Source organism: Lissotriton vulgaris, chromosome 5, assembly GCF_964263255.1.
Source record: "Lissotriton vulgaris chromosome 5, aLisVul1.2, whole genome shotgun sequence".
Classification (NCBI taxonomy): Eukaryota; Metazoa; Chordata; class Amphibia; order Caudata; family Salamandridae; genus Lissotriton; species Lissotriton vulgaris.
In genome coordinates this window covers 1486617543-1486630230 of record NC_141693.1, presented here as the reverse complement: position 1 = coordinate 1486630230, position 12688 = coordinate 1486617543, and the positions used below count along the sequence as shown (strand labels likewise).

Below are 12688 nucleotides of genomic sequence, written 5' to 3'. Positions count from 1 at the left end.
TTCCGCAATGTGCGGAGCAGCATCATACAAGTAGCCACAGTTTTGTTCACAAACGTGTCTAACTGTAAGTTAGAGCCAAACATCACACCCAGATTTCTAACAATCTGCCGCCAAAACAGTGCCCTGGGAGGAAGAAGGCCAAAAATCCAGTGGCAGAAGCCGAGGGGTGCGATCCATTGAACAGTGCAGTACCTCAGTTTTTGAGCTGTTAAATTGCAGGGAGTTTTGACTCAACCAATACGCGGTAGCTGTCATACAGCGGTGGAAGGTCTCCTGAGACACAGCATCCCTACCCTCAAAAGAGAAGATAAGTTGCGTGCCATCGGCATAGTTGATGACCGCGATGCCGAAGGACTTAATCAGCCTAACCAGGGTACGAGATACAGATTAAATAAAATAGGGCTAATGGCCGACCCTTAGGGTACGCCCTGCCCCACTTTTTTGATGTCAGATCGATAGGGCGGCAAGGCTACCACCTGGTGTCTATTACCGAGATAAGAGACCAACCAGTCCAGAACCAGGCCGGACACCCCAATTTCCTCTAGTCTCCTGACCAGAATGGCATGGCTGACCGTATCGAACGCGGTTGACATGTCGAGCAGCACTAGAAAGGCTGCTCGACCAAGGTAGACACGCGAACGAAGGTCATCCAAAACGTTCACCAGTGCGGACTCAGTACGGTGGGCTGGCCTAAAGCCAAACTGAGCCACGTCCAGGCAGGTGTTAGTCGCTATGAAGCTGGACAGATGTTTAGTGGCCAGCTTCTCCAAGATCTTAATTGGAAAAGGAAGCAATGAAATGGGCCTGTAGTTCGCTGAACAGGAAGGATCCAGCGTATCCTTCTTCAGAAGCGGAGATACCACGGCCAACTTCCAACAATCCGGAACCCGAGCGGTACTGAGGGACTGACAACAGATGGCATGAAGGGGAGGGAAGAGCTCCTCATGGAACAGTTTCCAAAACGTATGTGGTAACGGGTCAAGGGGAGAGCCCGAAGAGACCCCGTCGGCCAATGAGCAAAAATCCTCTAAGGACGGAAGGGGGAAACAGTTCAGCCGACCTTGCCTTCCATCCACCTCCGGAGTCCTGGGGGTGGTTACCAGTACAGAATTAGGGATAGACTGGGGATCAGAGATGGCCGGAGTACCCAGATTGCTCAAGATAGAAGCAATCTTGTCCTCGAAGGCCTTTGCCAGAGAGTTGCATAGCGATTGAGAGGCCGGAATGTCATTAGTAGCACAGGCAGGACCAGAAAGATCCTTAACGATCCTAAACAAGGCCTGAGATTTGTTCACTGCTAGCAATAGCGTCTCCTCGAGATATCTGGCCTTGGCACACGTAATCTGCACTTTATAGACCGTCAATGCCTGTTTAAAGAGAGCTTTATCTGACTCAAGATACTGTTTCCTCCAGGCACGCTCCGCCCGTTTACACTGGAGTTTCAGCTGGAGAAGCTCCTTTGAAAACCAAGGCATGGCACGTTTGGCCCTGTCCCTGGTTTTCCGCAAATGGGCCAGTTCAGTCAATGAGTCAGAAATGTGCTGGCTAAGGATCTCTTAACTCACCTCCACACTGCCTCCTAAGGTAAAACCCTCTGAAAGCAGAGTTGGCAGGCTCGACTGTTTCAGGAGCCTTGACCATTGCCTACCAAGCTTAGTAGTAGCTCCTGTACTGCCACTCTTCGGTGTATCGACAGGGAGTAGAAGAGAGAAGTGGACAAGAGCATGGTCCGTCCAGCATTGAGGAATGATGTTCCGTACAGTCACCCGACTAGCATGTGCAAAGATCAAATCTAGGGCGTGACACTTTGAATGAGTCTGGGAGAGTACCAGCTGCTGCAGATGGATATTGCAACAGGCCTGGACCAAGCTGGGTCTGTAGGCCCATCCGGCCACAGATTAAAATCTCCCAGAACCATAGTCCTGGCATGGGTGTTGGAAAGATCGTAAATCAGATCTACCAGCTCAGGCACGGCTGACAGAGCATTGGCCGGGGGTCTATAGCACAGCATCCCAGAATACAGGACGCCTCCTTGTCCTTTTAAGGAGAAGCCCATTAGTTCACAACCCGGGATTTCCTTAGTCTCCAGCTGGGAGATATCCAATGCTTCCCTAAAAATGAAACCTACACCACCTCCTCTGGTCCTTACACAAGGGTTGTGCCTGATTTTATAGCCAGGGTGACAGGCCAGGCCCAATTCCACTGCACTATCTGCTCTGGTCCATGTCTCTGTCATGAAAAGCACGTCTAACTCATAAGACTCAATGAGTAGTGCAATTTCCACGTGATGCTTGCTGAGGGATCGAACGTTAAGCAAGCCACAGGACAGAGGCTCCCGACGCCTAGCAAAGGTGTGAGGCTGGCGGCTTGGTATAGAACGGGGGTCCAAACTTATGAGCTCATCTCTCGAATAAGTTAAATGAGTAAGAGACAAAGAGGCAGCATTCCCGGCGCCCGGCGCAACCTTTGCGCTAACGGGCGCAAACGGGCTTACCTCTGGCGCACATCCGGCGCGCCTACGTCGCGCCTACGCTGCGCGCCTACGCTGCGCGCTTGGGAGGTGTCCATCTTAAGTACCGTAGATCGCGGAAGTCCTGTGAGGGCAAGCCGCTGGCCCCTCAGCCAAGATGGCGCCTAGGAATTGTCACCTCCTGGAAACCCAAACCCAATATGGCGGCCAAAACGGCGCGAAGCGGACCCAGCACGCCCTAAATATCCCTCTGTCCCGCAAAGTGCGGGTGTCCAACAATTTATAGTGCAGGTAAGCTCTACCTAAAGTTCCCAATGTATCTACAAGGTCAAAGGCGCCTGCGTCCTGTACTCGCGCAGCGCGGATGAAGCGAATGCAAATATATGTTTTAAAAAGGTAAAATCAGAAAAGCAATCAGAAAGGCAATAGCGAGTCAACGCAAGAGCGCAGCAGGCCAGTAAGTCACAGTTAAGGAACAGAATAGCGCCCTGCTGATGCCAACAGACGCTACAAGTGAACAGGTAAGAGATATGATCACTAGGGGGCAGCCTGACTACTAGTGACCATTGACATTTGTTATTCCCAGCACGTTTAATCAACGGCAGAACGGGTCTCAGGAAGCCACAATAAAGAGGACAGGTGCACTGCTGCAGAGAGTAGGCTGCAATACAGATTAAGAATTATATTTATGTTATCACGAACTCCTGGCTCAATTTACTTATGCAGGGATTGAGGTGTTGCTAAACCAGCAGTAAAATACTTGTGTATCACAGGAATTAATTACCAACTTTTGCTGCTTGTCTAATTATTTTAGAGAACCATCTATAACAATAGTGATAACATCAGAGAAATAAACAGCCAGGGTGTCGTAGCCGAATCTACTCTTCATACAGAAGAAGCACGCCCTCCACATTGACCCTTGGGAGAAAGGTCTGATAAAAGAAAGTTCGCTCCGGGACATATCCGATCAAACATTCTTTTGGAGGTCTGCTCGACTGCCCAGCGCAGAATGATACATTATCGGCCGCTGTGGTGCGCATGCGGCCCATGGTATGGTCCCTGGTGCTGTCGGAGTCTGTGCGCACTGGGGTTACCAGGGATTGGAGCGAAGGAAGCATCGAGCCACTGGGGTTGCTAACGGATGTCTGTACATACGGAGGTGATGGTTCATACTGCTAGGAGTCTGATATGTGTGTTGCTCTCGGTCATGACTTGTGTGTACAGGCGGATATGTACTCAGAACGCTGGTGTTCATTTCACCTCACTGGGGCGCCTGGCTTCCCATTACCTTGTCTGGGGGTACTGTACTTTTAGTCACTTGCATAGCTTCAATGCCGTGCTGTGCAGGTCGCCAACTTGTTCTGAAGGGTCCGATAGATCAGTTGGTGAAAAGTTCTAAATCTGCTTTTGGGCAACACTTTGCCAGCTACATGGCTTTCATGCCATGCTGTGCCCATGGGCAAGTAATTTCTGCCGACTACTCTTTCATATGTAGAATTCGTTCTTATTGCAAACAGTAGCCTTACAGTCTCCTACAGGATTTTAAATCTCTACGTGTGGCGTGTCACTATATGCTTCAACATCGTCTAACTCGGTTAAAAGTTTGGGGGTGCTCACTGATAGTGAGCTCTCATTAAAACCACAAGTAAATTCAGTCGTGTCCACTTGTTTTTTCCAGCTTCGGAAAATACAAAAAGATCAGCCGGGTGCTTACTCAATCAGCTTTGACCCAGGTGGTAATGGCCTTGGTGTTGTCACATCTAGACTACGCCAACGCCATCTATCTGGGTCTCCCTGTTACACTTAGTAAACGCCTGCAGATGGCCCAAAATCAGGCGGCTACACTTCTATATCGTCTCAAGCGATACCAGTCAGCCAGACCTCTTTTGAGGCAACTTCATTGGCTCCCGATTACACACCGCTTTACCTTCAAATCGGCGTGCATAACTTTTAAGTCCTTACACGCTCGTAGTCCGAAGTTTATTCAGGATCTTCTGTCCAGATACATCCCGTCGCGCAGCCTTCGTTCCGCTTCCCAAATCCTTCTGACTGTCCCTCGCTATAAGTCCTTACTCAAGGGAGGCCGCAAGTTTGCCACTCTTGCTTTAAAGCTATGGAACTCCCTCCCCATGGAAATTCGCTCTTGTACTACCCTCCTCCCATTTAGGAGGCTCCTAAAAACTTAGCTGTTTGTCCAGGCCTTGGCTTAATTCCCCATGATAGTCTCCTAACTGTAGCTTCAGACTTCTGTCGGTTAGCGCCATGAAACCTTCGGGTGTGCGAGCGCTCTATAAAACCTTGTTAAGATAGGATAAGAACATTGATTTGCTAGGCTTCTTTTGAAAAACCTGCCCCCCATATTCCGAGAGTTAAATATTGCCCAAGAGGAGAAGGATTTGAGAAGTAGAGACTTGAGGCCAAAAAACGGAGATAAAGAGAAAAGGAATTATTTACAAAGCGCAAACCAATCTGTAAACAGCCAACGGGGTAAGGCCCCCGGTCCATCACCTTATTACAATGCAATACAGCTGCTGTAAATATTCTGGTTTACAGGTGGTATTCCTATTCCACCATTTTTAGAACAGAATCGAATAATCGATTGACGCTGCATTGTACACAGTCCTGGTTAAGAAGACCTGCAGTATGGCGTTACCTGGGAAGCTTTTCCGTGTCCATGTTATCCTCCTCCCTCTCCGCAGGTATCAGGCCATCCGCAGGGCCTGCCTGATGCCCGCGGTGCATGGACACTGGCACACCCAGTCATTCTCCAAGGTACTCTCTGTGAGCTGAGCTCCTTCTGTAGAGAGACATTATGAAGTCCAGGCATTGTGTCTCTCTCCCTCCCCCGAGTTAGAGCAGCTCCTACAGTGTCGCCACCCCAGCAATGGCAGGTCCCAGCACTCTGTCACACAAGTATCGGCAGCTCACAGTGTAATGTCACTTCAGCATGACAGCTCCCAGCGCAATCTCACAGCACGGACAGCAACTCTGAGTATGAGATCACTCCAGCCATATTAACACCAAGTGTGACGTCACAGCAGTGACCGCAGCTGAGAGGAACAGTGCCCAGTGATGTCTCAGCAGGAGGGACAGCTCCAACTGTGATGTCACAGCAGAGACAGCAGCTGAAAGGAACAGCACCCAGTGATGTCTCAGCAAGAGGAACATTCTCCCAGTGTGATCTCACAGCAGCTGAAGGGAGCAGTGCCCAGTGATGTCTCAGCAGGAGGGACAGCTCCTTCCCATTTGACCTTACTGCATGCACAGGAGTGACAGCAGCTAAAAGGAGCAGTGCCCAGTGCGGTCTCAGCAAGAGGGACGGCTCCCAGTGTGATGTCACAGCAGCTGAAAGGAGCAGTGCCCAGTGATGTCACTGCAGAAGGGACATGCGCTCAGTGTGATGTCACAGCAGTAACAGCAGCTGAAAGGAGCAGTGCCCAGTGATGTCTCAGCAGGAGGGACAGCTCCTTCCCATTTGACCTTACTGCATGCACAGGAGTGACAGCAGCTAAAAGGAGCAGTGCCCAGTGCGGTCTCAGCAAGAGGGACGGCTCCCAGTGTGATGTCACAGCAGCTGAAAGGAGCAGTGCCCAGTGATGTCACTGCAGAAGGGACATGCGCTCAGTGTGATGTCACAGCAGTAACAGCAGCTGAAAGGAGCAGTGCCCAGTGATGTCTCAGCAGGAGGGACAGCTCCTTCCCATTTGACCTTACTGCATGCACAGCAGTGACAGCAGCTGAAAGGAGCAGTGCCCAGTGCGGTCTCAGCAAGAGGGACAGCTCCCAGTGTGATGTCACAGCAGCTGAAAGGAGCAGTGCCCAGTGATGTCACTGCAGAAGGGACATGCGCTCAGTGTGATGTCACAGCAGTAACAGCAGCTGAAAGGAGCAGTGCCCAGTAATGTCTCAGCAGGAGGGACAGCTCTCAGTGTGATCCCACAGCAGTGATAGCAGCCGAAAGGTGCAGTGCCCAGAGATGTCACTGCATAAGGGACAGCTCCCAGTGTGATGTCACAGCAGAGATAGCAGCTGAAAGGAACAGCACCTAGTGATGTCTCAGCAAGAGGAACATTCTCCCAGTGTGATCTCTCAGTAGCTGAAAGGAGCACTGCCCAGAGATGTACATGCAGGAGGGACAGCTCCAAGTGTGATGTCACAGCAGAGACAGCAGCTGAAAGGAAGAGTACCCAGTGATGTCTCAGCAGGAGGAACATTCTCCCAGTGTGATCTCTCAGTAGCTGAAAGGAGCAGTGCCCAGTGATGTCTCAGCAGGAGGGACAGCTCCTTCCCATTTGACCTTACTGCATGCACAGCAGAGACAGCAGCTGAAAGGAACAGCACCTAGTGATGTCTCAGCAAGAGGAACATTCTCCCAGTGTGATCTCTCAGTAGCTGAAAGGAGCACTGCCCAGAGATGTACATGCAGGAGGGACAGCTCCAAGTGTGATGTCACAGCAGAGATAGCAGCTGAAAGGAAGAGTACCCAGTGATGTCTCAGCAAGAGGAACATTCTCCCAGTGTGATCTCTCAGTAGCTGAAAGGAGCACTGCCCAGAGATGTACATGCAGGAGGGACAGCTCTCAGTGTGATCTCACAGCAGTGCACAGTGATATCACGGCAGGAGGGACGGCTCCCAGTGTGATGTCACAGCAGCTGAAAGGAGCAGTGCCCAGTGATGTCTCAGCAGAAGGGACATGCGCTCAGTGTGATGTCACAGCAGCTCAAAGGAGCAGTGCTCAGTGATGTCTCAGCAGGAGGGACAGCTCCTTCCCATTTGACCTTACTGCATGCACAGCAGTGACAGCAGCTGAAAGGAGCAGTGCCCAGTAATGTCTCAGCAGGAGGGACAGCTCTCAGTGTGATCCCACAGCAGTGATAGCAGCCGAAAGGTGCAGTGCCCAGAGATGTCACTGCATAAGGGACAGCTCCCAGTGTGATGTCACAGCAGAGATAGCAGCTGAAAGGAACAGCACCTAGTGATGTCTCAGCAAGAGGAACATTCTCCCAGTGTGATCTCTCAGTAGCTGAAAGGAGCACTGCCCAGAGATGTACATGCAGGAGGGACAGCTCCAAGTGTGATGTCACAGCAGAGATAGCAGCTGAAAGGAAGAGTACCCAGTGATGTCTCAGCAAGAGGAACATTCTCCCAGTGTGATCTCTCAGTAGCTGAAAGGAGCACTGCCCAGAGATGTACATGCAGGAGGGACAGCTCCCAGTGTGATGTCACAGCAGAGATAGCAGCTGAAAGGAAGAGTACCCAGTGATGTCTCAGCAGGAGGAACATTCTCCCAGTGTGATCTCTCAGTAGCTGAAAGGAGCAGTGCCCAGTGATGTCTCAGCAGGAGGGACAGCTCCTTCCCATTTGACCTTACTGCATGCACAGCAGTGACAGCAGCTGAAAGGAGCAGTGCCCAGTGAGGTCTCAGCAGAAGGGACATGCGCTCAGTGAGATGTCACAGCAGCTGAAAGGAACAGTGCCCAGTGATGTCTCAGCAGGAGGGACAGCTCTCAGTGTGATCTCACAGCAGTGCACAGTGATATCACTGCAGGAGGGACGGCTCCCAGTGTGATGTCACAGCAGCTGAAAGGAGCAGTGCCCAGTGATGTCTCAGCAGAAGGGACATGCGCTCAGTGTGATGTCACAGCAGCTCAAAGGAGCAGTGCTCAGTGATGTCTCAGCAGGAGGGACAGCTTCTTCCCATTTGACCTTACTGCATGCACAGCAGTGACAGCAGCTGAAAGGAGCAGTGCCCAGTGATGTCACTGCAGAAGGGACCTGCGCTCAGTGTGATGTCACAGCAGTTGAAAGGAACAGTGCCCAGTGATGTCTCAGCAGGAGGGACAGCTCTCAGTGTGATCTCACAGCAGTAACAGCAGCTGAAAGGAGCAGCACCCCGTGATGTCTTAGCAAGAGGAACATTCTCCCAGTGTGATCTCTCAGTAGCTGAAAGGAGCAGTGCCCAGTGATGTCACAGCAGGAGGGACAGCTCCTTCCCATTTGACCTTACTGCATGCACAGCAGTGACAGCAGCTGAAAGGAGCAGTGCCCAGTGAGGTCTCAGCAGAAGGGACATGCGCTCAGTGAGATGTCACAGCAGCTGAAAGGAACAGTGCCCAGTGATGTCTCAGCAGGAGGGACAGCTCTAAGTGTGATCTCACAGCAGTGCCCAGTGATATCACTGCAGGAGGGACGGCTCCCAGTGTGATGTCACAGCAGCTGAAAGGAGCAGTGCCCAGTGATGTCTCAGCAGAAGGGACATACGCTCAGTGTGATGTTACAGCAGCTGAAAGTAGCAGTGTCCAGTGATGTCTCAGCAGGAGGGACGGTTCCCAGTTTGATGTCACGGCAGTAACAGCAGCTGAAAGGAGCAGCACCCAGTGATGTGTCAGCAAGAGGAACATTCTCCTAGTGTGATCTCTCAGTAGCTGAAAGGAGCAGTGCCCAGTGATGTCACAGCAGGAGGGACAGCTCCTTCCCATTTGACCTTACTGCATGCACAGCAGTGACAGCAGCTGAAAGGAGCAGTGCCCAGTGATGTCTCAGCAAGAGGGACAGCTCCCAGTGTGATGTCACAGCAGCTGAAAGGAGCAGTGCCCAGTGATGTCACTGCAGAAGGGACATGCGCTCAGTGTGATGTCACAGCAGTAACAGCAGCTGAAAAGAGCAGTGCCCAGTGATGTCTCAGCAGGAGGGACAGCTCCAAGTGTGATATCACAGCAGAGACAGCAGCTGAAAGGAACAGCACCCAGTGATGTCCCAGCAAGAGGAACATTCTCCCAGAGTGATCTCTCAGTAGCTGAATGGGGCAGTGCCCAGTGATGTCACAGCAAGAGGGACGGCTCCCAGTGTGATGTCACAGCAGTAACAGCAGCTGAAAGGAGCAGCACCCAGTGATGTGTCAGCAAGAGGAACATTCTCCCAGTGTGATCTCTCAGTAGCTGAAAGGAGCAGTGCCCAGTGATGTCACAGCAGGAGGGACAGCTCCTTCCCATTTGACCTTACTGCATGCACAGGAGTGACAGCAGCTAAAAGGAGCAGTGCCCAGTGAGGTCTCAGCAAGAGGGACAGCTCCCAGTGTGATGTCACAGCAGCTGAAAGGAGCAGTGCCCAGTGATGTCTCTGCAGAAGGGACATGCGCTCAGTGTGATGTCACAGCAGTAACAGCAGCTGAAAGGAGCAGTGCCCAGTGATGTCTCAGCTGGAGGGACAGCTCTCAGTGTGACGTCACAGCAGTGACTGCAGCTGAGAGGAACATTGCCCAGTGATGTCTCAGCAGGAGGGACAGCTCCAAGTGTGATATCATAGCAGAGACAGCAGCTAAAAGGAACAGCACCCAGTGATGTCCCAGCAAGAGGAACATTCTCCCAGTGTGATCTCTCAGTAGCTGAATGGAGCAGTGCCCAGTGATGTCACAGCAGGAGGGACAGCTCCTTCCCATTTGACCTTACTGCATGCACAGCAGTGACAGCAGCTGAAAGGAGCAGTGCCCAGTGATGTCTCAGCAGGAGGGACAGCTCTCAGTGTGATCTCACAGCAGTGATAGCAGCTGAAAGGAGCAGTGCCCAGTGATGTCTCAGCAGGAGGGACAGGCTCCCAGTGTGATGTCACAGCAGTTATACCAGCTGAAAGGAGCAGCGCAGTGATGTCACTGCAGGAGGGACAGGCTCCCAGTGTGATGTCACAGCAGTGACCGTAGCTGAGAGGAACAGTGCCCACTGATGTCTCAGCAAGAGGGACAGCTCCAAGTGTAATGGCACAGCAGCCGAAATGAGCAGTGCCCAGTGATGTCACTGCAGAAGGGACAGCTCCAAGTGTGATGTCACAGCAGAGACAGCAGCTGAAAGGAGCAGCACCCAGTGATGTCTCAGCAAGAGGAACATTCTCCCAGTATGATCTTGCAGTATCTGAAAGGAGCAGTGCCCACTGGTGTTACTGCAGGAGGGACAGGCTCCCAGTGTGATGTCACAGCAGTGACAGAAGCTGAGAGGAACAGTGCCCAGTGATGTCACTGCAGGAGGGACAGGCTCCCAGTGTGATGTCACAGCAGTGACAGAAGCTGAAAAGAGCAGTGTTCAGTGATGTCTCTGCAGGAGGGACAACCCCCTCCCACTTTGATCTTATTGTATTAAGGGCAGCTCCAAGTGTGATGTGCAGTAGTGAGGACACCTCCCAATCTGATGCACGGGATAAACAGCAGCTCCCACTGTGAGGGCATCTTTGGAAGATAGGTCACTGCAGTGATACAATATTCCAGTGTGCTGCTTGTATTGATTTGCCACAGTGTTGAATTGCTAACATTTCTTAGACCAAGCAAGGACACTTGCGTGTCAGAGAACATACAGAACAAACCATCTCTAGGTGCTCTGCTTTGCTTCTGTGTAGCCATTCACACGTGTTAGACACCTAGTTACACAAGAGTAGTGTCCCTGGCTTGTGTTGGTGTGCTGTTCTCTAAGAAGTCTGCTTTGTTTGAATGTGGTTTGACATGTCTGTCATATTCGATTTGACGGTTTGTATTGTCTCATGGTAAGCTGTTGTCTGCAGCTTTGTTTAGGTGAGTGTCATCAGATGTTCCATTCCATCGAGCCATCACTTACCAGTAGAGTGACTTCTTCCTCATCACATCTCTGAGCTTCCGCTGGTCATCCTCGCTGAGGCTTTTGAACTCGTACACAGGACTGAATTCTGTACTTTGTGGCCGTGTGAACTTCACATCGAAGGCTGAGCTTGGAAAGTCGATCTGAGATAAAACCAAAAGAAGCAGTTACAATGCAATAACAGCATTAAAGTTTGAGTTATTGGCATTGTGTATGACAATGCGTTGCATACATTTTTTAGCAAACTTTAAATTGGTGAGCAGTGAGAGTGTGTGCAAGAGTATGCTGTTCGTGAAAGCAGTGTGGTAGAGAGTGCAGGAATTTGGATAACCTGAGAAATGTGGATGATGCACCTCACGCACGGGGCTGACGCAGTTATTATTCACATAGCTCTGATGATGCACCTCCGGCACTGGCTCACAGATGTTATTATTCACACAGCTCTGATGATGCACCTCACGCACGGGCTCACAGATGTTATTATTCACACAGCTCAGATGATGCACCTCACGCACGGGCTCACAGCGGTGTTATTATTCACACACCTCTGATGATGCACCTCCGGCACTGGCTCACAGCTGTTATTATTCACACAGCTTTGATGATGCACCTCACGCACAGGGCTGACGCAGTTATTATTCACACAGCTCTGATGATGCACCTCACGCATGGGGCTGACTCCTCCAGAAAGTGCCTGTATTTTTTAGCCTCCCTTGATACTCCAAGAGAGGCCAATAAGTGATGCACCTCACGCACAGGCTCACAGCTGTTATTATTCACACAGCTCTGATGATGCACCTCAGGCACAAGGCTGACACAGTTACTATTCACACAGCTCTGATGATGCACTTCTGGGGCCTACAACAAGACTATTTTACCGAAAGTGTTACTTATGTATTCCTTTATGCTTATCTCTCGACCCTGATTGTATTACACTCAAGATCTGTTATTAGGCCCTTTTCATTTTTGCTAATAAATGATATTAACTATTGAGCTTGCCAGGAAATACTTCATGGGTGGGTATTGCCCCCTGCTCCTATGGCAAACCTGTTTTTGTTTAAATCTGTTTTATTGTTTTTCAAATAATACACAAACAGTCATGTTACAAAAAGTGTTAGCATTGTTTGTATACTATATTTTGCTGGAGGTTCGCTATATATGCAAAGTTACGAACAACGCCATGATATATAATCATGAACAGTGTAACACTGGTATGTATGAAAAGTTCCCATTAGTGATCGCTGGCAAATGTTCCAGGATTCGCGAACTTGTAATTACAGATCTAAACTGCGTTTGCTTCAAACAAATGTAATATAACAAACTGTATATAAGGCTGCCTAAAACGCATTTGTCACGTCGACAGATCTCATCTCTCCAATGCTACGTGCATTATATATATTCATCTAAGTGAGTGCAGGTTGCCATTTAGGAATCTCCCTCTCAGTTTTAAGATGGGGTGTCCTATTAATGTTAGCTCCCTGAAAAATACGAACATGGGGGGTCATCCGTTTAATCAAAACCCATTAATACAGCGTTGTTTTAATTTTACAAATATTAGAGCAGCTCTAATTGCAAATGCTCTTTGTCAAGGAAAGGGTTTGTCGTATATTTACCATAAAC

The 12688-nt window shown here is 50.2% G+C and overlaps 1 protein-coding gene across 1 annotated transcript in view; it reads right to left on the bottom strand.

Annotated features, from left to right (window-relative positions):
* PIK3C2B (phosphatidylinositol-4-phosphate 3-kinase catalytic subunit type 2 beta) overlaps nucleotides 1-12688 on the bottom strand; it is a 397956-nt gene that overhangs the window by 100016 nt on the left and 285252 nt on the right. The window contains exon 15 of the mRNA XM_086923460.1: nucleotides 11069-11211. Within this exon, the coding sequence (XP_086779586.1) occupies nucleotides 11069-11211 (143 nt within the window). The remainder of the gene's footprint in view (nucleotides 1-11068; nucleotides 11212-12688) is intronic.